Source organism: Drosophila takahashii, chromosome 4 (assembly GCF_030179915.1).
Source record: "Drosophila takahashii strain IR98-3 E-12201 chromosome 4, DtakHiC1v2, whole genome shotgun sequence".
Taxonomy (NCBI): domain Eukaryota; kingdom Metazoa; phylum Arthropoda; class Insecta; order Diptera; family Drosophilidae; genus Drosophila; species Drosophila takahashii.
The window spans coordinates 668,984-694,816 of NC_091682.1; the positions used below are offsets into that span (position 1 = coordinate 668,984).

At 33.6% G+C, this 25,833-nt stretch overlaps 2 protein-coding genes and 1 long non-coding RNA gene across 5 annotated transcripts; 1 reads left to right on the top strand and 2 right to left on the bottom strand.

The window, feature by feature from the left end:
* Positions 1 to 745: 745 nt before the first annotated feature.
* LOC108062476 (uncharacterized) lies at positions 746 to 3,601 on the bottom strand. Of its 2 annotated transcripts, XM_017149186.3 has the most exons (4): positions 3,553 to 3,601; positions 3,239 to 3,343; positions 1,078 to 1,198; positions 746 to 1,008 (listed from the first exon to the last, which is right to left on the bottom strand). In XM_017149186.3, the coding sequence occupies exons 1-4, from the start codon at positions 3,575 to 3,577 to the stop codon at positions 822 to 824; spliced, it is 438 nt and encodes a 145-aa protein (XP_017004675.1). In that variant the 5' UTR covers positions 3,578 to 3,601; the 3' UTR covers positions 746 to 821. The 2 variants fall into 2 exon arrangements, with proteins under 2 accessions (XP_017004675.1, XP_017004674.1); XM_017149185.2 differs by lacking the exon at positions 3,553 to 3,601 and having other exon boundaries at positions 3,239 to 3,537.
* An 11,461-nt stretch (positions 3,602 to 15,062) lies between these two features.
* On the bottom strand, positions 15,063 to 22,112 carry Arl4 (ADP ribosylation factor-like 4). 2 transcript variants are annotated; one of them, XM_017137822.3, is made up of 6 exons: positions 21,955 to 22,112; positions 21,779 to 21,898; positions 21,246 to 21,343; positions 21,083 to 21,185; positions 15,334 to 15,700; positions 15,063 to 15,272 (listed from the first exon to the last, which is right to left on the bottom strand). In XM_017137822.3, exons 1-6 carry the CDS (start codon positions 22,018 to 22,020, stop codon positions 15,241 to 15,243), a joined length of 786 nt encoding a protein of 261 aa, XP_016993311.2. In that variant the 5' UTR covers positions 22,021 to 22,112; the 3' UTR covers positions 15,063 to 15,240. The 2 variants fall into 2 exon arrangements, with proteins under 2 accessions (XP_016993311.2, XP_016993297.2); XM_017137808.3 differs by having other exon boundaries at positions 15,063 to 15,700.
* Positions 15,598 to 17,073, top strand: LOC138913722 (uncharacterized). The gene is made up of 2 exons (XR_011419538.1): positions 15,598 to 15,724; positions 16,797 to 17,073. It is a non-coding gene; the product is annotated as an uncharacterized lncRNA (long non-coding RNA).
* Positions 22,113 to 25,833: the final 3,721 nt, after the last annotated feature.

The window sequence follows — 25,833 nt, forward strand, 5'->3', positions numbered from 1 at the left end:
CTCCTTCACGGCGTTGCAAGCAATCATAATACCCTCTGCAAATATATTAAATTTTCAAATTTTTTTAACCTTTCGTCCAATGAAATCTATATGATCGGCATTCGCTTTTAACGTAATAATGGTATTCAAAAAAGAAGAAATGGAAAGATCAATGTCAATATTTTTAATACTGCACGAAATATCTTTGAAAAACACCACATTTTGTCCTATTTCACCGCATTTTTTTTATATTAGCTACATAAAATAGACGTCTGATCGGACCGCGCTTTTACCCTGATTTATGCATACGCATAAAAAAAATGATTTGGAAATAATTGTTCCTATGGAGCTTAGGATATAGACGTTCGATCTGCGTACACTTGATTTAGGCCGACTGTGAAAGTTTCAGAACGATAGCTTTTAAACTGAGCTCGCAAAAGGCATTGAAACAGGCAGACAGACGGACAGAAGGGAAGGACAGAAATGGCTATATCGATTCCCTTATTGATCCTGATCAAGAATATATATACTTTATGATGTCGGATATGTGTACTTCACTTCGTTACAAACTTTTGACCAAAATTATAATATACTCTGCAAGGGTATAACAACAGATACTGAGCTATTTCGAAAGGATCACACAAAAATTTCCCCAATAAAAGTCTATTGAGACTAGGGACGTCAAAGCCGCGTCGTCCTTTTTGTTGCAGCCAACCCTTCATGACTCTGAAATCATAGTCAACTGTCAATAAGAACATTATAGGTATGTTTTTTTTACTAAAGCAACAAATATATTTATTGTATTGTCATACAGTTCTTTAGGGTTAAGCCAACCAAATAAATCACTCAACGTTTTTTTTGTCATTGTCCTTTACAATTTCAGGGTATTCCAATTTAACACCAGGATCACATGTGAAGATAGGGCAGCAATAAGGAAACGAAGCGGTTTTATTTGTCTTTTCAGTGTCCAATTTACATTTGTCGTTCGCGAGTGGCAATGGGCCGCAGTCTTCAACGAGTTCCAAAAGCCTAAAAATAGGTTAACGATATTACATATATTTTGTTTAATGCATCGTCTAGAGATAAATAAAATATTACTTGGCTTCATTTTCCTCATTTTGTACGCATGTAGATCGCCCGCAGAAAGGAGTCAAGTCCCAGGACTTTCCTGGCTCAACAGTAGCGCAACGAGTGGAAGCAAAGCACATCGCCGGAAAATCTAAAAATTGAAAACTCATTCAATTAATTTTTTTTAAATACGTATTTATTATAATATATATATTAATTTATATTTATGTATAATTGCAAGTAGCCATTTACGGTGTTGACCGTTGGCAAAATAAATAAATTAATAATGTAACTCGGTCGACAAAAGCTAATAATTGTCTTTTCCTTTTCAAACAGCCCACCTTTACTGGTAAATCACTGAGTCCAAAAAAAACAACAAAGAACGCTTTAGTCGAGGACCTCGACTATCAGATGCCCGTTACTAAACAAAGGGAGTGGAAGGGAAATGAAATTATGCAAGCAGTGAATTCCATTTCATTATTTGCTCATAACTTTTTAAGGGGTTATATACCTTTTTAGCGAAAAAATTGAGAGAACTTTGGATTTTTTTTCAGGTGTGTAGCAATTATTTTATGACACTGAAGTTATTTTTTATTGATAGTACATGTTTTTATCGAAACAACAAGCGTTTGTTCTTGAAAAAATATGAATAATTTACGAAGTTATGGCAATTCTCTCGGAACCCTTTTTTTGTATAGCAGCTTGCGGTGACCACGATGGAAGTCCAGCAGGTCAATTGAAATCAAAAAACCAAAAAAATTTTATTAGTATAGTATTGTTTCCAGTTCGTGAACGATTATTTTCAAGAATATTTGGTTTTTTCTGCATACAGTAACAATTTTGATTTTTCGAGTTCTAAAAATTTTATTAAAAAATTCTGATCTGCGAAATCAAAATTGGCGCATAAAAACTGAATCATTCACGAACTCGGCACAATCATTACAAATAAATTTAAAAAAAAAATAGAATAAGATCGATCAAATAGTTCTTGCGCAAACGTGGTCACAGCGAAGGCACTTTTGGAAAAACCCGACTTTGAGATAATCGCATTCAAAGTTTTACGTTGAGTATATGCAACTATAGAAGTCGAGCAGACAAAACGCCGTTTTCCTATCGAACGACTATTCGGATCTTTATAAAAATTTGGGAGAATGTTCTCTAAGGGATATACTTTTTTGAAAAAAGAAAAGGTATATAACCCCTTAATGAATGGCCCGATTAAAAAATTTATACAACCAAATGGCATTTACTCTATTACCAAATCTGTAGAGATGTGGACGCCGGGCTTTTTTTTTTTGTTTTAGGTATTTTAAGGCGATTGTGGTCGATAGAGTGGGCGTGGCTCTCGGCTGAAACAAACTTCCGCTAAAACATATATGGTAAATCACAACTTTCTAGCTTTTGTAGTTTTCGAGATCTCAGCTTTCACATATGATGAATCATTTATAGTTACCGATAGCTTAAAAGGAAATCTAGCAAATTTTTTTTTTTAAGTTTCTAAAAACGACATAAAAAAAGGGATTTGTAAGTTAAAACACATAAAAGTAAAAGTAAAATGAATACCAAACGTATTCCAAACTTTTGAAGACTATTATTTATTTAAATTTAACCAATTAAGTTGTGTTCCGTCCATTTTTAAAGAACTTAGACTATATTACAATTAAAACCAATAGGCACTTTAAAAGATCGGATTTTTCTTAATAAAAAAAATTTGTACTGGGCAGAAAGCTACTTTTGTAGCGCTGAAGGTTCCCAAAAATAAAATACTTCCTGTGTTTGAAAAAAATAGGAAAAAAAACTTTTTTGGTGAATGGTACACGACTCTCTTAGCTTAAATCTGGCTAGAGCCTTGCTCATAATATTTTTCCACGAGTACAAGCATTCGCAAAAAAAAAATAAAATCGTTTCTATTATTTCTTCCATTACTGTGAGCGTAAGCAAGCACTTAGGAGAAACTCGACCTTGGGTTTAAAATCTGGAATAGATCACGAATAGTTTAAAGCTTTTTAAATAAAATCAACGTGTCCAATTTAAGCTACATTCTTTTTTGCTTTAATTAAATAAAATCGTAACCTGTAGAAACACTTTAAAAATTATTCCATATATGTATCTTATCGTATGTTGTACACATCTAAAATTCAATTTATAATTACTTATAGGTACTAAATTAAAAATTTATATATATACGTACCTCTCAAAACATCAGCAGGAATAAGACGTTTGAAAATTCGTATTTCACCAACATTGGTAGCTTCATCCTTCGTAATTATTTGTTCAGCCTCAATATAAAAAGGAGCTATTATAGTTGTTAAAATGAGGGGCAAAATAGCAAAATGAAAATGAAATCCCATTTTAAAGCAGTGTTGCAACCTTTTTAAATTATCATACAAATTTTTTAAAAACCTTCGTCTCGAGGTTTTAATAAAGGTAATGAACACAGTTGGAATCAACCAGTCTGCATGTAGCGAAAGTTCACAATTAATGAAAACCACTGACCAGACAAACCTATACTTATGGAGAGTTTATACATATATGCAGCCGCTACCTGAATCGAAGCTTTTGTGCTGGATTGACTACGGCTTTGAAAGTTGTTACACTACAAATAAAAAAACAGAGACAAGCTTTGTGCTTTGGCCCGGTTTTCATCAGCTTAGACTTATAGTGACATATCAACTACCATACATACATACATACATATGTACATACATACTATATTGAAGAATTGTATACATATATGTTTGCTTATTAACTTCCAATAAATACTTACTTTTCAACTCTTAATACATTTACATCATATATAATATTATGGCTTAATGGTCCGTAGCACTTTCCCACTGATCTAAAGAAAATGGAGAAGATAAGAAACTATGAGTGTGTATATGTATATTACGTATTAGAGCCCTGCATTTATCAACAGTATGCTTAAATACAGCCTACTGAGATTTGTACAAGTTTTAATCAACAATTTAACTGGTTTTTATCAGGTTTAGATTACACAGGAACACAAAATTAAACTTTGTGAAATTTCCACGAACCATTTCAAGTTTTCCATGATATTTGGGTGCTCCTGAGTAAAAGTCCCATACAAAATTATTTTCCATCACCTACAGGTTCCGCGGTATAGCTAAGAATACAAAAAACCGATGTTTGCCGACATTTTGAATTACGTGGCCTATATAATTGGACCAACCTTTATTATTTTCGGTAGGACCTACTCTCAATACATTAAGGCATTCCTAAAAAATATTCCCCATTGTGAACCATTGCCCATGTCTTTGGAATTCGACGCCAAAGTTGAAAATCCCAAAATTGTAGAGCTTTTTCTGATGGAAAAACAATTCTGAGGATTAAATCTTGAATGGAAGTAATTTTAACTATTCATTGTATCTATTGTTCATTGTATGCTTTAATTTCGGTTTAAAGCGTTTCCATGAGAACATTTTATTGGATTTCTTATACTAATAAAACCGATTTTTTTATTTCATTATCTACTCCTAAATGTTGTCAAATTTTGAATAAGTCATGGCAACCTCTAGAACTAAGAAACTAAAATACGTTCACTGAACATACACAGAGAAATGTAAATGTTTACTCCCATTCTGTAGGATGCCTTGACTTTTTTAAAATTTGACAACATTTAGGAGTAGATAATGAAATAAAAAAAACGGTTTTATTAGTATAATAAATCCAATAAAAAATATTCTCATGAAATCGCTTTAAACCGAAATTAAAGCATACAATGAACAATAGATACAATGAATAGTTAAAATTACTTCCATTCAAGATTTAATCCTCAGAATTGTTTTTCCATCAGAAAAAGCTCTACAATTTTGGGATTTTCAACTTTGGCGTCGAATTCCAAAGACATGGGCAATGGTTCACAATGGGGAATATTTTTTAGGAATGCCTTAATGTATTGAGAGTAGGTCCTACCGAAAATAATAAAGGTTGGTCCAATTATATAGGCCACGTAATTCAAAATGTCGGCAAACATCGGTTTTTTGTATTCTTAGCTATACCGCGGAACCTGTAGGTGATGGAAAATAATTTTGTATGGGACTTTTACTCAGGAGCACCCAAATATCATGGAAAACTTGAAATGGTTCGTGGAAATTTTTGGCTGTGTACCTGTGTTATAAGTGAAAAAATAAAAATCTCCATTTAATAATTATTTTGTAAGCGAAAAAAAATATAGCTTAGAAATAAAGATTATTATGTGAGCGATATTACTTCGCTTAAAAATATCACTCAAAGTGCGATTTTAGCCGTTCTGTACGGGATTTTACAAAGTTTTAAATTTGTGCTTGTAGGTAGAACCACGCAGCACACATCGAGTTAATAAAAGAAGGTGATTTCTTTGTATAAACTTATTAAAACGCGGGTTTTAGTTTGCAAGAGGTATGCATAAATACAAAAAGTTTTATTAACCTTAGCACTTTATGTCATTTATATATTAGTAAAACGACTTAACAAGATGTTATGAACTATCCCATTTAGATCCAACCCGACATGTGGGCTGGGTGTTAGTGTGTTGGACCACCGAGCTGTAAGAACGAGTTCGATTCCCACAGAACATGTTTATTTATTAACTGGATATGTGCTCCGTAGTTCTACCTACAAGAGCACATTTAAATCTTTGTAAAATTCCGCGTAGGACGGCTGCAATCTAACTTTGAGTGATATTTCTAAGGAAAATAATATCGCTCACAAAATAATCATTATTTTTGAGCGATATTTTTTTTCGCTTACAAAATAATTATTACATAAAGATTTTTATTTTTTACTCAAAACAAATAATCGTTATTTTCGGTCGCTGGTTTGTATGCATTTTATAGACATGAACACATAGCAGTTAATTTGCTTTCCAGATTTGTTGACATGCATATACTTTATGGATAAGAGTAAGAAGAACGATATTTTTGACGTTTAAAACAAAATATTACAGTAGCCTTTTTAAACTAAAAATCCTTAATAACGATTATTTACGGTCCCTGCTTAAATAGTTCGAAACATACGAATCCCTTATGTCAACTGTATATATATTTCGAAACATTCTAAGGTGATTCGAAACATTGGCGAGGCGTTGCTTTTACAAAATTTGAAAGTTGGCCCATTTTTTGTTTCCGGTTAAAACAACATTTTCAATAAAAGCTTTTCTTTATAAGTCACGTTGGAGACTGAGACATTGGATCACGTTGTGTTAAATTTTCGAATCATTTGAATCTCACTGTGAAAATATTTCGAAACATACAATATCTTGTAAACTGTTGATTTATGCAGGACTCTATTACGATACATGTGTAAGTTCATACACCCTTGGAGTTATAGCAAAAATCTATAAAACAGCAACTTGTAGAGGGTATTATAATTTCAGTCAGATGTTTGCAACGCAGTGAAGCAGACGTTTCCGACCGCATAAAGTATATATATTCTTGATCAGCACCAATAGCCGAGTCTATCTAGCCATGTCCGTCTGTCCGTCTGTCCGTCTGTCCGTTTCTATGCGAACTAGTCTCTCAGTTTTAAAGCTATCGCGATGAAACTTTCCCGAAGGTATCCTTTCTATTGCAGGTAGTACATATGTCGGAGCCAGCCGGATCGGACCACTATATCTTAAGGCTCCCAAACAAATATAAGAAAATTCATTGTAACTTTGTAGGAAGTAGGCGTTTTGATTCTTGACTACTTAAAAACAAAATTGAAATAAATCGAAACGCTGAATCTGGAATCCCTGGAACTGCACCGAGTGAGTATTCTTTTATCTACAAGGGTATATAAGCTTCGGCTGGCCGAAGGTAGCTTCCTTTCTTGTTTTGTATGAATTAAGAGTGCAAAAATATGAATTTCAAAGCAGTACTTTATCGAAAACAAAGCAAAAAACTGCCAAAATATGGATTATCACGCCGCGTTAAGTATGTATTTCAATTCCAAATCGATTAGCGTTTAACTCTGGAAAAAAACTTGTATTCTTAAAAAAAAATGCTAAAAGTTTTACATAGCTCTCCAACAACCAATATAATAATTTTGATTAAGATTTAAAAAATTTGAGGGAATATTTTTAATTTAAGTTCGCCTTGAAATGTTACAACCGCTTCAAAATGTGATGGGATGTTTAACACAGTTAAAAAAAAAATTAATGTCTCCAATTCTTATTTTAAAAAAATGAATGCCAGAGATAGGATAATTTTAGGCCTATTTTTATTTCATCGGTCCCTTAAAACAAATCCTGTTGATATTGGCCTTGCTACCTCGTTCTACATTTTCTATTTCTATTTTCTATTCCTATTTTTTGTTTTTTAAAGATGCAATTTTTAAACTATTTATTTAAACTATTACAAACCAAATACTCTTGGCGAATTTGCTACCGTGGGGTTTTTGGAAGGTATCCACAGTAGACAACTATTATAAGGGAAACAAGGCAATTCCAAATTACTGCATTTTATCATTGATATTTTGTTTCAGTATTTTTGTTTTCACATTAATTTTTCACCTTGATTAGAATTATATTAATAATAGGGAAGGCAGGTGGGCGGGGAAGCCGTGAATCAAATTGTTTAAACATTTGAATTTGTTTAAACAATATGAGCACGTGTAATAAAGAGCAAGAGAATCAATTGGTTTGAATATTTAATGTTCTTTTAATATTATCAATGCGATTCGAATTTTAGTTCACAAAAATCGGTTACAAAATGTCTTATGTAAGTATGTTGTGGAAATGTAAATGAAATATTCTTTTAGCAAAAGGATATCAGTATTATCTTGAATTGGAATTTGAGCGAATCTCAATTCCTTAGTCAGCTGCAATGCACACACACAAACGAACACACGCATATACATATGTATCTAATGGCTGTGTGTGTAAAATACGCATTTTTTTGATATATTTATTTTGTGCGTGTGTGTGTACATAGCAGAGCAAATCATTGTTTGGTTTTGTTTTTTACAAATCCAAAGTTTGTCGATAACTCAACATTTGAAAACTAATAAATAGTTTGGTGATCGGTCTTTTGCATTTAAAAAAACAGAAGCAATTTTAAGGAAAATTTCGACTGTAAAATTCAGTTTCTGTAAGGTCTACCGATATTTTAAAATTTAACGTTTACTTAAGATTTTCAATATAATCGATTTTTTTTGGCTGTGGTATTTTCATTTTCCCCTTGCGCGGTCACACTTAAATTGCGACAGCAATACATACATGCGCCAGCAGAACATACATACAAACATATGGGGACGCGTGATGTCACATTAGGTTAGCCAAATTTGAAAATATTGGGGACTTGGTTAAGGATGCTGAATCTCCAAGAAATTTAAATGCAGTTATTTGCGGGTATGCCATAAGATTATGAACATCACATTTTTAAACCATTTTAACAACATTTATAACAAAGAAATGGCAAAAGAAAGAATTAAAAAAAAAACAAATCGAATTTTGGGGCACTTTGGGGTCGTTTTTTTTCTAAAAAGTACCCCTTACGCGGCTCCTAATTATTTTAGTAATTACTGTGATTTTTCTAGATTTTTAGGTCAATCCGTACTGGGTGGAATTTGCTACTGACCGTTTTTAGGGTATATATAGTAGTTTAGATAATTATTTGTAAAATTTGGGGAAAAACAGTTTAAAACTTACTTTCGCTGTTTACGGTAAAAGAGAAAATGTTCGTTTAATTTTATGTGACTCTTTAGTAAACTATTTGTTAATCTCTAAAGATTATAAAATGAAAGACAGATTTTTAAGGGGATACGACCACAGCCCAAACCGTAAGAGCTAGAGCAGCCACATTTTTGCACAGTATTCCATTGGGGGCGTAGGCACCCACTAAGGTCCGACATTTCCCACCAGTGGCCCCAAACAGCTCCAAGATGTACTTAAGCTTAACTTCTAAAGTAGTTGGAATTTCGAAATTTTGATTTTGCAAAATTTTAGGTCTTGAAAGGTCCTAATTAGAAATCTAAAAGAAATTTCGATATCCCCCATAATTTGGGGGCTACATTTATAATTAACTTTTTGGTTTAAAAAATCTAAACCGCTGCTCCGATCAAGATGATTTTTGGCTCAATAGTTATTCTATGGCCCAAATGCCTAAGTTTAATTTTTCAAGTTTTTAACATTTTTTTAAAGTATTTTTAACGAATTTATTTATATTTCCTAAGCTATTGCGTTGCATTTTGTGGGAGCCTGCCGAGAGAGCGACGCCGATGCCGAGAGAGCAACAGCCAAAAAAACAGACGAGGGGAAGGGGTAGGGCTGTGTGGAAGGGGGAGGGGAAAGGGGCAATTTACAGTGGATCACATTAATATTCGGTTTTTTGTTTTTTTAACTTCAAACGTGAATAAAAGCTTTGTAAATAAAAAGAATTAATAACATAAAAATGCAGAAATAAAGCTTATTTTATTACCTTTTTATTGATATATATGGGCACTTCCAAAAAAAAGTCCACCAAGCCAAAAACCTTGAAACTTGAATAAAACATATTTCCACATGATTTTGCCCCGATATTAGTTTCTAATTAGTTGGATACTGAGCTTAACTACAAATTTGGAGTATAGTTTGATTATTTTTATGACAAACCCCACCAATATACGCAAAAATCAGTTTTTGGCTATTTTTTTGTTATTTTTTGGACCTGTCTTCTGTTGTTCATTTATCCTATAGGAATGCTAATATCTGGCATTTTTCTGTACTGAATGCTTCATTCACATGCTAAACTATTAAGTTAAAAGCAAAACATCCAGCAATTGAGAGATAGAGGTAAAGAAATCCGCTTTACAAAACAGTCGGAAAAAATGTCCCGAGCGACATGTCCCGAGCGAATGTGGTTGAAACTGCATAAAAAAAAAACGGCAAAGAATTTTTGACTAAAACCAAAAGCATTTCACAGCGACATGTTTGAACAACATTCTAAAAAAAATCGCATTCAAATATTCCATCAGAATTCGCTAATTTCTGGTGTTGTATGAACTTCCCCGAAATCCACTTCTATTTTTGTCCCGAGCGAATACGGCAGTTTTTTACTGATATCTTAAAAACTAAAAGTGGTACAAAATCAAGATTTTTACCAAAAATAGAGCTTGGGAAGAGTGAAAAGAAAAGTCCATAATTAAAATTAAAATCTATTGTTTTAAAATTTTTTTTCAACTTTAAAGGTGTGCAAATGTCCCGAGCGACATTTTGGAAGTGCCCATATATATTAATACTTTATTTTTAATTTTAAAGAGATACATGCATAAACAAAAAACTACCCGAATATTGAGGCCACATTAATAAATTTTTCCTTATTGTACTAAAAATCTCAAAATTTATTTATGCGGTTATTCCACTACATTGTTTGGCTCATTCATTAGAGCATTCATTGGAGGCTTAGAAAGGGACAAATATATATGCTATTTTTGGGATTTGTTTGGACAAGATGGCATGGTCACTTAAAATGTAGACGTTAAATTTAAACTTTATAATTCAAATAACTTTGACTGGTTAAATCATTAAGGTTGAAGGCTGTAAAATTAATAGTGTGTGTTGCCAAAAAATCAGACACTTTTACCAAGTTTTTAAATTGTTTTGGGCTGTTTAAAGTACATCTGTAATTGTTTTTAATTTTATCATACCCGGCATTAATTTTTAGGAAGGCAATTTTATATAATCTTATAGACGCAGTTATGTCTTTATATAGAAATATGCGAGTTATTTTTAGTTGGCAACGGAGTAATTCGGCCACTAAAATAATTTTTGTATTGTTCATATTTGTTTATAGCACCTTATTAGACGCAAAAGGTTTGGCAATTCAACCAAAAAAAATCAAATCAATTTTTATTATTGATCCCATTTCACAGTAGCCCTAATAAACGAGCAAAATTGTACTTTTTAGATTCAATTTTGCTCATTGCTCATCGGTTCAGGTAGTACCGTATTGAGGCATTTTACAATACCAAAAAAAAAATACCAAAAGTGCCCATCGGTTTTTACAATTTGCTCATTGATTGCTTATTGCAGCCGACATATATCTGTCTTGCTCGCACCTACGTAAAATTGTGTATGCTGAGAAAAAATTGCACTAATGAATGACCCGAACAATGTAGTGGAATAACCGCATTAGGAAATAAACTTAATTTGACATTTAAAATGCTAGTCATTATTGCCTATGAGGTTGTTTAAATGTTAAGGCACTTTTTAAAATTTTTTTTTTTGCATATTCTGGACCAGTTTTACCTATGTAAAAAAAGGATGTATATCACGCACTAGGAATCTGTTTCAGCGCAATCCATTTATCCCACCAAAAGAAATGTATGGGTAGAAAAGCAGATTCGCTAAGAACAAGCATTTTGCTGCTTGATTGCATACAAAACTTAAGAAAAAATGCATTTTTGAGCGAATCTGCTTTTCTACCCATCCATTTCTTTTGGTGGGATGAATGGATTGCGCTGAAACAGATTCCTAGTGGTATCTTGACCGTCCATTTCAACAAAAAAATCGAGAATTTTTTGTACCTAACCGAATATTAATGTGGCCTCAATATTCGGGTTGTTTTTTGTTTATGCATGTATCTCTTTAAAATTAAAAATAAAGTATTAATATATGTATATCAATGAAAAGGTAATAAAATAAGCTTTATTTCTGCATTATTATGTTATTTATTTTTTTAGTTACAAAGCTTTTATTCACGTTTGAAGTTAAAAAAACAAAAAATCGAATATTAATGTGATCCACTGTAAGTGAAAATTTGTTCTGGATTTTAAAAACTTAAACTGCTGTTCCGATAATATAATTTTCGAACAATAGTCAGTCCTGTGGATCAAATGCTTAGGTTTTATTTTTCAAAAAATATTTTTCATTTTGTAGCAGAAGAGCCTTATTTAATTTTCACCATGGAAGAAGATAAAAAATTACTACAAATTCTGTAAACAAAGCCAAAATGTTTCCAAGTTAAATATTAATCTTAAGATTCGAACTTTTGACCAAATACGTACATATGTACATATGAATATTTGGATGTGTTTTGATATGTACAATACAATACATATACACAATGTTTGTTTATGTTTCTACTTGAAAGTTGAAATTGTGCTTAAATACAAATAAAATTATTCATTTCCTTTCAGCCAATGCAAAATTTGACGATTTTAAAATTAATAATTATCGATCAAATGTGGAATCGGAAAATAATAAGTTACTTTGCTACTTTTGTAGTTACAAATGTTTTTGTGCTTAAATACAAATAAAATTATTCATTTCCTTTCAGCCAATGCAAAATTTGACGATTTTAAAATTAATAATTACACTGTGCAGCATTTTTAGTGCTTTTTAAAATTACCTCGATGGATGCTATATTTTTGGATTCGTTACGAATTCCCAAGATAAACTGCGTTTTCAAAAACGTTCCCCGACGCAAAGATTCTTAGCAAAAGGACCTCAAAGTTCGAAAAACGCAGAAATTGGCCAACTTTCCGGAGCTCTCAGAGGCAAACGGGTTCATGGTTTGATTCGATGCTAAAGTTTTTTAAAAGATACACTCTTTATCTTTTAAGCCCCATACTTAAAATAATTTTAAGATTTTTTTTAAGGCAGAAATAGATTCCAGAAAACATAGTCAAAAAACTTAAAAACATACAGCTGCGGTCAAAATAGTAGTAGTGTTGCCGCCCTGTGTTTTTAAAAGTTTGTTGTTGTAATTCATCTTCTTCTGGTAATATTGTATTGATTATAATTGTACTATTAGACTAATTGGATAAGAAAAGTGACAACAAAAAACTTTTAAAAACACATGACGGCAACACTACTACTATTTTGACCGCAGCTGTATGCTTTTATGTTTTTTGACTATGTTTTCTAAAACTTGTTTCTCCCTTAATAAAAATCCTAAAATTATTCTAAGTATGGGGTTTGAAAGATAAAGAGTGTATCTTTTAAAAAACTTTAGCATCTAACCAAACCATGAATCCGTTTGCCTCTGAGAGCTTTGGAAAGTTGGCCAATTTCTGAATTTTACGAACTTTGAGGTCCTTTTGCTAAGAATCCTTGCGTCGGGGAACTTTTTGGAAAACGCAGTTTAACTTTGGAATTCGTAACAAATCCAAAAATATAGTATCCATCGAGGTAAATTTTTGATGCTGCATAGTGTTATCGATCAAATGTGGAATCGGAAAATAATAAGTTACTTTGCTACTTTTGTAGTTACAAATGTTTTTGTTTCATTCAAAACAACAAATTTTAAAACAAAAATTACAATTTACAAATAAGTATACATATTTGTGCGCAAATTAAATTGCATTGATAACATTGTAACTGATAGAAAGTATAAAAATGATTCTCTCTATTGGAAGGATCTTCCACAAAGATAGTTTACACAAAGGTTTTCAAAAAACGCGCAAATAAGAAATAAGAAAGTCCTTACAACCTAATTTTCTAACTCTAAACTAATTTTAAGCGAACGAAATCGCTTTGGGTATACCTAGTCTAAAATATTTTGAAGTATATTTTTTTCTTCTTTATTATTGAAAATGCGGCTATAGCTATTTGACCCTGAGGTCCACATTTGACTAACTTTCTTATTTTTGGGCATTCAGAGTACTTTAATATTAACATGCGGTAATGTAATTGTATGAACAACTCATTTTCACGATTTAGGGCCGGTTTCTCGAGTCCCTGGCAAAGTTCCTGATAGCTATCTGTCAGAAAACTAAAAGACCAGATAATTTGGTCGTAAAAGCAAATCGGCTTTCTCGACTCCTTTAATTTATCTGAACGAGAAACAATTACATAGTGCTGTTGGGGCACAGAATTGTGCTGGGTAAGAATTTCTCAAATGCGCATATGAAATTTTAGATTTTCTTCAAACTCGGGTACCCCGTAAAGTTTGGCTTGGTTATCTGTGGTTTTTTTTTTAATTTTTTGGTGTCTTAAAAAATGTTCTCAAACTTCAAATTAGTTTATCTCGAGAACGGCTTAGAAGAACAACGTGCAACTTTACATGTTTTTATATGTGTACTGGGGGAGTTAGAAAATAATTTTCTTAAATTTGTTGTTGTCCAATAAGTATGAGTTTAAATTATTTTAAATTTTTTATCGCGGGTTCGAATGTCTTCTTCATCCTATAAAAGAAACTTAACTATCCAAGATTGTCCATCTCATAACCAACTTAATTTACCCAAAGAAACATTTTTGTTCCTTTTCATCATTTCCAAGATATATATTTTTTTATGCGAATTTAAAAAAACCCTTTCATAATTCCAATGAGTACAATTTTTACGTTTAAGCTGAAAGTTTGCACAACTCAATTACTCACTGATATTATGCACATATATTAATATCATAACTTTACCACCTTCCCTTCAAATAGCTGCCATACAAAACGATGGATTTTCTTATTGTTAAGGCTTAGTACTCAACCCAACAAAAAGTCGTCCAAAACAAAAAACTTCATATGAAAAACAACGTCAAAAAATTTTGTTTCATATGAAGTTTTTGTTTTGGACGACTTTTTGTTGGGTTGAGTACTAGCCCTTAACAGTAAGAAAATCCATCGTTTTGTATGACAGCTATATGAATGGACGGTTCGGATGTTTGGATATAAGTTAAGGGCAAAATCAGCTGTGATTTCGTTTCTTCTCTTAAATGGCTTTGGGAACATCAGCTGTCGTTGTATCGAGCCAAAAATGCTTAGCATGGAGTTAGCTTTCATTGATGCTCGAGAAATCCAAAATGATTTAGCAGGGACTTTACCTGTTCGAGAAATGTTAGCCGGCACTCGAAAAACCGGCCCATAGTGAATAATTCGATATGCTATGCTTTTATATTGCGTAAAGCGGTTTCGAAAAGTCAATTGAAGTTAGAAAAATATTGATATTAAAAAAAATTATACTTACCGTTTTCATTGATAAAAAGAAAAAATAAAAAACATTGCCGAAATTTTCTTTCAGCACGGATATTTTATAAGTTGATATATTAAAGAATGGTAATTAAATATATAGATTAGAATAAGAACTTTCAGGTTGTAATTTCAGTCCAGTAAAACATCACTAAATTGTGCTTTTTTATTTATTTATGTAATTGTGCTAAAATGAAAGAAATTTAAAAACACTGAGAGACAGGCACAGTCGATTATTTATGCTACAGTTTTTTCTTATGGGATTTATTAATTTTTCGGCGTTTTAAAATCATATCATATAGAGCGTCTAAACCTTCTTGAAGTCCCTCGCCAGTTATAGCACACGTTGGTTGTATATACCACCCCCTAAATTGCACAGAGTTGGAAGAGGCCCTGTTATGTTTTTTGTTATGAAAACAGTTTTTACCGTCTCGCTGGTTTTTTTGGTCCAATGCATCAGGATCGTTGTAAGAATGAGGATACATTAATGTTGGCAACGCTCCTCCGCACAACATGGGTTTTTCGTCGTTACTTTCAAGAACAGGTTTAATGTGAATCATTGATGAATGCAAGTGACTCGCTTTTTGTTCTGGTAACGAGGTTTCTGTAATACTTTGGTTTGACACGCTACAGCCGATTAAGTTAATTGTGGAAGAAGAGTCGGAACTATTTAGCATTGATATTTTCTGCACTGGGTTATAAAGCTCGTTCAGTCCTAAAAGTTTTTCCAGCTCCATTGCTCCGCACGCGTTTGGAAGATCTTGCTTATTTGCTAATATCAGCACGGGAACGCCCTTTTAAATTCGAAAAAATTAAAGGTTTACGTTTTGTAATATTTTTAAAATATTTAGTTTTAGGGGCCTTATGTAATCATTGTATATTAAAACAAGAAAGGAAGCTACCTTCGGCCAGCCGAAGCTTATATACCCTTGGAGATAAAAGAATACTCACTCGGTGCAGTTCCAGGGATTCCAGATTCAGCGTTTCGATTTATTTCAATTTTGTTTTTAAGTAGTCAAGAATCAAAACGCCTACTTCCTACAAAGTTACAATGAATTTTCTTATATTTGTTTGGGAGCCTTAAGATATAGTGGTCCGATCCGGCTCGCTACGACATATGTACTACCTGCAATAGAAAGAAGACCTTCGGGAAAGTTTCATCGCGATAGCTTTAAAACTGAGAGACTAGTTCGCATAGAAACGGACAGACGGACAGACGGACAGACGGACAGACGGACAGACGGACAGACGGACAGACGGACATGGCTAGATAGACTCGGCTATTGGTGCTGATCAAGAATATATATACTTTATGTGGTCGGAAACGTCTCCTTCACTGCGTTGCAAACATCTGACTGAAATTATAATACCCTCTACAAGGGTATAAAAACACAAAACCGCTGACATAATCTAGATGTATGTTTGTACCGTTTGGTTATATGGAATATGTACATTGTGCTATATATTCATAATGTATACTGCATATAAAAGGGTTATGGTTCTTACGAACATCAATGCGCAAAACCAACCTTCTTTGGTTGGACGACATTTCTGTGCAACCACCGATAATATATGGAAATGGTTGTATATGAGTAATACAATGGCAATATCGTATAAATATGGACTAGTGGTTCTATGCAAGCCCAAAACTATTCACTATTTTGCATTACCTGCATTCGAAACTCAGATAGAAATACAAGAAGATTAAAGTTCTACAAAGACCACACGAAGTATACGTTCAGAGCTGGCATTAAATTCACTTAAGAAAGAGTTGAAAAATTTAATATTTTACGCTAATTTAAAAAAAGATTTTTTTATCCTACTCTTACCCGCATATACGGTGCGGATCTAACCATTTTATACCTTTAATTAAATATAGGCTCATTCCAGGCGTGGCGCTCGGCAAAATAAACTTGCTCTACGTAGGAAGCCCAAGAATATGTGTGTTCAATAAACGGAACGAAAATAACTGTTACTCTTGTTTTTTTTAAACAAAGCAATCAGTTCCAAGCAAGAATGCTAGAAAAAAAACCAATTTCACCACTGGCGTTATTAGGCATTGTATTTTACATATTTGCAATGATTTTTATTTTTCCAATTTTTATTTAAACCTCAAAAAAAATACCTATTTTGTGAGTTTTATATAAAACCTTACAAATAAAACTTATTATCTGCGTTTTATTTTGCGCTTGGAAAATATCAGTTATTCCTTGAGTTTTATATAAAAATCAAAAAATAAAACTTGTTCTCTGAGTTGTATTATTTTGATCAAAAATAAAACTTAAAGTCCGGCTGTGTAGGTGATAAAAATATTATTTTAAATTTCGTTTAGTATATGAGCTGTTGGCTTCTTTTTAAGTATGATCGCCCACTGTAAGTATGATTAATTTATTAATTTACGTCTCAGAGAGGAAAAACACATAATTTAATAGTAGGCGATCCACACATTCATAAATTTCCTGCCAACCGTACAAAAGTAAATACATTTGGCAAAGTAGGCAATGTCTATACATGCCTAGTGGATAAGTATCAGTTCCACAAAATGTGGGATAACAACAAGGTTTCAAAACCAGATCAGGGTGAACACTTTTTAAAATGGGGTATTATTATTTTTTTTACGGATATTACAACTTTTTCATACAACAAATTGAAACAAAAAAAGTTAGCTGATATTAACTTATTATATTAACTTTTGTTTTTATTTAAATTTGTTGTTAGGCTTTACAAATGCGAGTATAAGATTGTTAGAATTAACTTCAGAGCATAAAAGAACCTCCCTTGGGTTGCAGAAACGGTGTGAATCACTTTTGTCATTTCGTACAAGTATGAGTATAAGATTTTTTTCTTTTCCCAATAATCCATAATATCCGTATTTAAAGTCGTGGTCGATCTTACTTGGTAAAAATTAAAAAAAAAAAGGCAACTATACTCAACTTGCAATAGGGTAAGAATTTCTCAACTGCGCATATGAAATAAAGGATTTTCTTCAAACTCGGGTAGCTCGTAGAGTTTGCCTTGGTTATCGCTTGTGATTTTTTTGAAATTTTTTGGTGTCCATTTAGGGGCGCTATGAATTTTTGAAGTTAAGAACTTAAAAAATGTTCTCAAACTTTGAATTAGTATATCTTGGGAACGGCTTAGAGGAACAACGTGCAATCTTACACGTTTTTAATTAGGAAAATATTTTCTTAAATTCTTTTTTGGCCAAAAAGTATGAATTTTAATTATTTTAAATTTTGTATTGCGGTTTTGAAAGTCTTCTTCATCCTATAAATTAAACTCAACTATCCAAGATTGTTCATCTCATAACCAACTTAATTTACCTGAAAAAATATTTTTGTTCCTTTTCATCATTTCCAAGATATATCATTTTCTATGCAAATTTAGAAAAGCCCTATTTATATTTCCAATGAGTACAAATCTTACATGTTTAAGCTGAAAGTTTGTACAACTCAATTACTCACTGATATTATGCACATATATTAATATCATAATTTTACAACCGTCCCTTCATACAGCTGCCATACAAATCGATGGATTTTCTTATTTTTGAGAAGGTAGGCTCTGAAAAAATTTTTGGTTTCAGATTGTAATTTTAATTTTTCTAATTAATTAATTTTTTTAATTTTTATGCAAACTTGCATCTTAAACATGTAAGAACTGTACTCGTTGGAAATACAAATAGGTTTTTCTTAAATTAGGGAAAAAATTAAATATCTCGGAAATGATAAAAAGAAACAAAAATGTTTCTTCGTGTAAATTAAGTTGGATATGAGATGGACAATCTTGGATAGTTGAGCTGATTATATAGGATGAAGAAAACTTCCAAAACCTCGATAGAAAATTTAAAATAATCAAAATTCATACTTTTTGGGCAACAACAAATTTAGGAAAATATTTTCCTAGTTCCCTAGTACACATTTAAAAACGTGTAAGGTTGCTCGTTGTTCCTCTAAGCCGTTCCCGAGATATACTAATTTAAGGCGAAACCAAGGCGAGGTACCCGAGTTTGAAGAAAATCCATTATTTCATATGCGCAGTTGAGAAATTCTTACCCACTAAACGACTTTGAGTTTTATTTTGGTAGAAATAATAAAACTCAGAGAATAAGTTGTATGTTTTGATTTTTATATAAAACTCAAGGAATTATATTATAAGTTCAAAATATAAGTACAGTTAACATTCAAATTTGTGAAAATACTTTTGACTAGGGTTGTATATATACTTTACAGGGTCGGAAACGCTTCCTTCTACCTGTTACATACTTTTCCCAGAATTCAATATACCCTTTTACTCTATTCTACGAATACTTTTACTGCACTCAGAAACCTACAATTTCAGGAGCTAAGCTTATTTGAACTTAAAAAGTCTACCCTATCGTTATTTATGCCATTCCCTATGCTCATTTAATATGACGATATAGATATGGGCAATTCTCTGGGGATGTCAACCAAGCCAAAAAGCTTGAAACTTGATAAAAAACATATTTCTATATGATTTTGCACTGATATTTGATTCTGGTTAGATGGACCCTCAACTAAGCTAAGTAATTTGAGTATCCTTCGATAATTTTCAAGGACAATACGTTATATGGACAAAAAAGTAGGGTTCGTAAATATCCCTCACAATATGTCATTTTGTTTAAATATAATAATATCAACATAGGGCGGTGATATTTGTCACAATAAAACAAGAAAGGAAGCTAGCTTCGGCCAGCCGAAGCTTATATACCCTTGCAGATCATTCCTATTAATTAACAAATCGCAAAAATGTTCAATTTTCTAATATTTCTCATTAATTTTCCGATCGTTCCTATGGCAGCTATATGATATAGTCGTCCGATTTTGATCAAATTAAAATTGAAATTCGGAAATATTTAAAAAGAGTCATATCCTAGAGTAGAAGATAATACAATAAAAACCAAAGAAGCTAGAATTTATTTCCTATTACTTTTCCATTAATTTTCCGATCGTTCCTATGGCAGCTATATGATATAGTAGTTCGATTTTTTAAATAATTAATTCGTAATTCAGAAATATTTAAAAAATAACATCCCCAAAAGTAGAAGGTAATATTTCAAAAAACATCAGAGCTATAATTTTTTTCCGTTTTTTTTTTCGATCCTTCCTATGGGAGCTATAAGATATAGTTGTCCGATCCGATCGGTTCCGACATATATACTACCTGCAATAGAAATACGACTTTTACGAAAGTTTCATCCCGATAGCTTTAAAACTGAGAGACTAGTTTGCGTAGAAACGGACGGACAGACGGACATGGCTAGATCGACTCGTCTAGTGATGCTGATCAAGAATATATATACTTTATGGGGTCGGAAACGTCTCCTTCACTGCGTTGCAAACTTCTGACTGAAATCATAATACCCTCTGCAAGGGTATAATGAGGAGTAACCAAGCAGGGCTGATGAATATTTTTATGATAAAAATGTCAACTGCTGAGAAAGCAGTATTCTCCTCAAAACATTTTCCTAATTTTTGACATTTTGTGAGGAGAAAATGAGGAAAATAAAAACAAAACACCAAGTTTTATAAAAGTTTTTCCTTGTCTTATCTAGACTTTAATAAGCAATTTCTATGTTTTTAAACGCAGGTTACATCTTTTGTACCTTCTGCTAAGTCTACCACCGACTGTGGAACAAATATTTTATTTCTGCCCATTGTAAATTAAACACGCTTTCGAGTTGTCGGTGCTATTTGTCTTTGACTATATTGTCAATGATCATTTCATCACTCGTGAGGGATATTTTTTTCCCTCACTTTTTCATCATTTTATTTTCTTCACTCATGATGAATATTTTTCGATCAGTGAGCGATATGTATTTGAATGAGCAAAGATGAAAATTTGTACGTTATTGATATTTATTTATTTTCATCACAGTCGGCTTGTTTTTGAGGGATATTTAAAATGAGTGATGTTTACGAACCCTGCAAAAGTAATTTTGTGGTATTTTTTAAAGTGGCTCTTAAAAGGTTTTTTTGAGCTAATCAAGACCTTTAATTTGAGCCTAGTGCTAAAAGAAAAGAAGTACTGGAAGATGGTTTTTTCACCTGCAAAACGTACGAACGTCGCGTGTGACAGCAGAGAATTGCCCATATATGTATACAACGAGGATCAGCGGCTTTATCTTATAAATATCTTCAAATGATTAAGATTACCTGATTATCAGGACATTTAGCAGTACGCATTAACTCCATTTTTGCTTCCTCCATTCGTTCTGTGTCGACCGAATCAATAACAAACAAAATGCCATCGGTGCAGCTAAAAGCAATTTAAATGAATAAATTGTAACATAATTTAAAATAATTTGATATATTATACCGTGTATAACTTCTCCAAAGTGGTCTTAGTTTTTCTTGTCCTCCTACATCCCAAACTAGAAAATGAACTCCTTTTGCCTTACCAACAGTGCCTTGTACCTTAGACATATAACGTCGATTAATACCCCAATTACACAGGTCCAAAAAAAACCGAGACTAAAAGCTACAAAATCTGAAAAAGATTTAAGCTGTAGATTCCGTAATAAAAGTCCCAAATTTTCGATTTTTAGACACTTTTTGCAGCTTAATAGCAACTAAAGCCTTCGTAGACCAGACACACAATTTATAAAGTGTGGTACTTTACCACGTACTGGTAATTGGACACTATTAAAAGAACCATTCCCGCTATGGCACTGACTTTCGAAGGCTTTAGTTGTTAAGCCAGGACTGACGATTTTTTCAGAAGTGCGCCGTGATGTAAAAAAATATGGGGTTGGAATCTAAAGCTGCAATCTTTTCAGATTTTTTAGCGGTAAGTCTTGATCCAAAATAAGTTCGGAATTTGTTTACATGTGTTATTTAATAAGCACAAACCTTTTCGCAATTAAATCCAATAGTTGGCACTGTATTTAAATACTGATCAAACTTAAGTCTGTATAATGCGGTTGTTTTCCCTGCAGAATCCAAGCCTAACATAACTACATGAAGGGTTGCCTTAAATTCAAGAAAATCTTTGTTATCTTTTATTTCCAAAATAGTTGTTTATATACCTGTGAAGGCAATGCATCTAACAGATTTCCATTTTTTACCAAAGGTTTTACCATTGTAGCCCCCATTCTCTTAATAAATACTAGATTTTACATTACTTATGCTCAAATGGATTTTCTTGTAATTCGATAACGTAAGGGACGGCGACGATGTTACCGATAATTACATTCTCATTTGCCTATATTACGTTCGGTTTGCACTTGTACCGAACCGTTAAGTAGATGTTTGATAGGGTCTTCCCACAGAGCTCCATCCACCATCCACCATCCGTTGAACGGATGGTCCGTAAGGTTTTGCCGTTCCGAAAATTTCCCAGTTAGTCCGCCATCCGATTTTGACTGACTTTGACGGGCTCCTTTATGCGATAGTTGGGCGATGTTTTTTCGGTGTAATTCTGAATTCTTCCTCCTGCCTATGAAAAACGGAAAGATAACTGCGAGAACAAATCAAATCGATAGCAGGAAAAATTTAAATAATGCTTAGGCTCGTAGTTTTTTGGCTAGTGTTGAATTATTTGTTATGAGCGCAAAAGCAAAAGCTGTTCTGCGTACGAAAACATCAATGTTTGCAGCAAAGACTCAGAATATGTTCTGCGCTTCGTAAATAAAAACTTATATTAATTAAGAGTGTACTATGTACACCCATAATGTTCCAAAGTTGCTATAAATTACCAAAACAGCAGAAAGTTAGTTTTGTTTACAAATTTGCCCTATATAGTAGGGGTGAACTGTGGGGTACGGTAGGTTAGGCTCTCCCCCAGTCAGCTATATGTATGAATACTCGTTATAGGATATGTTATAAATGTTCAGATATGTTTTTTAACTATTATCTTAATCTATTAATTGTATTATTCTACAAAAGGATTAGGAGAACGCAATATTACGATAGTTTTGCAGAGTTTAAATCCCCCTTCGGTAATGTTAAGTTAAGCAACTGCTCTTCTGTCAGCTGGTATTGGATAGTGGATGGAGCTCTGAGGAAATACGAGTTTCACATTTGTTAAAAATCCCAACCGTTTCACACGGATTGACTCTATGGGAAGAGGCTATAGGAAGGAGAAGAAACGCAAGAGAATCTGTCGTAATAACCTCTTCCCATGGTTTTGCCGTTCACAAAATTCCACAATATTTAAGCACGGTACTCAGATGAGCTAAGAAAAGAGTAGAAAATAACAAAAAAATACAGGTGAGCAGGTGAGTTCCGATGAACGTCTGTTGCCGCGGCGCAAGGAATTTTTATACCCTCGCAGAAGGTATTATAATTTCAGACAGATGTTTGCAACGCAGTGAAGGAGATGTTTCCGACCACATAAAGTATATATATTCTTGATCAGCATCAATAGCCGAGTCCATCTAGCCGTCTGTCCGTTTCTATGCGAACTAGTCCCTCAGTTTTAAAGCTATCGCGATGAAACTTCCCCAAAAGTCTTCTTTCTATTGCAGGTAGAACATATGTCGGAACGAGCCGGATCGGACCACTATATCTTATGGCTCCCAAAGGAATAATCAAAAAAATAATAGAAAAACTATTGTAATTTTGTTGAAAGTAGGCGTTTTGATTTTTGACAATGTAAAAACAACATTTTTAGTAGGCATATCTGCAAGGGTATATAAACTACGGCTGGTCGAAGTTAACTTCCTTTCTTGTTTTTATTAATATTAGTTATTATTTTGGGTTTGCAGAATATATTCAGAAAATAACATATGCTGGACGACGGTCATTCCTTAAAAAAAGCATAGTAATACCTCTTTTCAAGACGAGATCATTTTCTGAGTTCCGAGCTGTTGCAAGATTTTTTGGTCGTGCCCCTAGCAACAATTTCCTGACTGGCCATTTCAGTGCAAATACATTTCCTTACCATAACGTCAAGAACAAAAATTACCTTACCGTGTGTAAACTTGTATGTTTTTTGAAGTGAAACTTCTTTAGACGCGTTAGGGATTTTCGGGGACGGAGTGAAACCGATTCATGACCGTGACGAAAAATGGACCAAACAATGGCCTACTGGCGGTACAGACAGCGGAAAAAAGAATTACAGCCTCCCAAATCGGAAGCTAAAACGGCTGCAGAAAGAAGTAAAGCATACAGAGAGGATTTGCGATTTGCTGCAACTAACGCTATAACACCAGCTCCAATTCCATTGTACACCTCCCGTTATTTTCTTCACCGCTGACGAACGTTTTCTTTGTCCACTTCTTTCCTCTTTTCGCTCTGAGCGCGCCAGCTCAGCTCTGCAGAGAACGTTAAATATGTTTACCTGTCTGTCTCTCTTAAGCGATATAATAAGATAGCTAGATAGAGACTGGCACAAATGACGTTTTAAAAGAGAGCAGCTCTTGCGTTGAGACCACCTTACACATTCCTAGTGTGCGTTGTCCGTGTTAGATTCTTTGGTTGTGTAATGCCCTCTGCTCATTATGGACGCGTCGCGTTTGCATCCATTTACCGTTTAACGCGCCCAAATCCCATACAAAACTTGTAGGCGAGGGCTGAGGAGGGGAGGGTGGAAATTTGTCGCGTTACAGGGCTGGAAAGTGAAATTTGTGGTATATTTAAGCAGTATTAACCAGGCATGAACATTTTCTGGACCCGAAACTGATAAGAGGCTGATAAGAAGCGGGAAATATTAAAACCATTTATTGTTGATATTTACATGAACTTTATTTCGTATAGATTGGTATTTGATATATGATATATGCCAAATGATCTGGCAATAGTTCAGAATTCCGAGGATGATCCAAGCGCATAAAGAGCAGTAGCAGTTCGTTTATCCAATGGAATGGCTCGGCTAGAAAGGATCGGAAGCGAAATATTGGTCGTTGCAGCGCAGCCACATGGGCTTCCCTGTCTTCATGATCTTGACGTTTGCTTCGCGTGCGCCATTCGTCCATTAAGGCGACCTCCTGGTTAGACCGTAGATGGCCATTCCATATTCAAATGACACACGTTGACAGGCGACTGCTGGAAAAGGGCACATCTCCCTCTTTCTTGCGCACAATGTTCTTGTAGGCATTTCTGCCCCGTATCAGATTCTGTTCAGTGACGTGCCGCCGCAGAAGCTACTGCTGTCGCGGGTCGTGTCAAAGAATTAATTAAATGACTGTTCAGATCTATATATATGAACGCCTTCTGCAGCAGATCCTTTTGCTTTCTGCCGTAATAAATGCTCAAGCAGCGTAACGTGGGATGTTGTTGCTTTCATCATTGCAGCAATGTTTCCACGCTGTTCAAATGCTGTTCTGCGATTACAATTATCAATAACAAATTATTTAAATCCATTGTTTAATTCAGCTCGCATATGACAATAGCACAACAGCTGTTTTCAGACGCGTTTGCCAATGGAAACACCTCACGTCCGCCTATCGCGTTGCCAATCGAAAATACACAAAAATACCGAAAAAACCGCATAGTGGAAAAATGCCTTAAGAGTCTAAGCACCCAGCGCACCAAGGCGCGATAGTAAAGCCTAGTACTCAGTACGACGAAAACTGCTAGCTAAGCGTAGGAGTAAGCGAGAGGCAAATAGGTAGCTAAAGCCCTTAGCCGGGGACTTTTTCCCACCTCGGTACTCAGTTGAGCTAAGGAAATAGTAAGAAAATACCACTAAAATACTAGATTTAGCGGATGAATTCTGATGAACGCCTTTAGCCGCGGCCCAAAGAATAAAAAATTTGATCTTTGGCTGTGTTTGTGCAGAAGCGGTGTGCCAATAACATATTATAAATAGAATGAAAACCCCAAAAACCAATGGAAAACTGCCTGTAGGAGTTGCAGCAATACATATCCTCATTCCAACAGCAAATTTAAAGCTTGCGACCTAGGTCGGCTAATCATTTTGTAATATTTCAAAATTGGCGCCAGTTAATTTGCTTGCTGAGAGT

Excerpts from the sequence above, each read along its gene's own strand:
- LOC108062476 (XM_017149185.2), bottom strand. The coding sequence starts at position 3,398 with ATGGGATTTCATTTTCATTTTGCTATTTTGCCCCTCATTTTAACAACT. Across the intron at positions 1,199-3,238 it reads TCCTGCTGATGTTTTGAGAG|ATTTTCCGGCGATGTGCTTT; the intron begins GTACGTATATAT and ends TTCAATTTTTAG. Across the intron at positions 1,009-1,077 it reads AATGAGGAAAATGAAGCCAA|GCTTTTGGAACTCGTTGAAG; the intron begins GTAATATTTTAT and ends ACCTATTTTTAG.
- Arl4 (XM_017137808.3), bottom strand. The coding sequence starts at position 22,020 with ATGGGGGCTACAATGGTAAAACCTTTGGTAAAAAATGGAAATCTGTTA. Across the intron at positions 21,344-21,778 it reads TTGGATTTAATTGCGAAAAG|GTACAAGGCACTGTTGGTAA; the intron begins GTTTGTGCTTAT and ends TATATGTCTAAG. Across the intron at positions 15,701-21,082 it reads CTAAATGTCCTGATAATCAG|GGCGTTCCCGTGCTGATATT; the intron begins GTAATCTTAATC and ends CGAATTTAAAAG.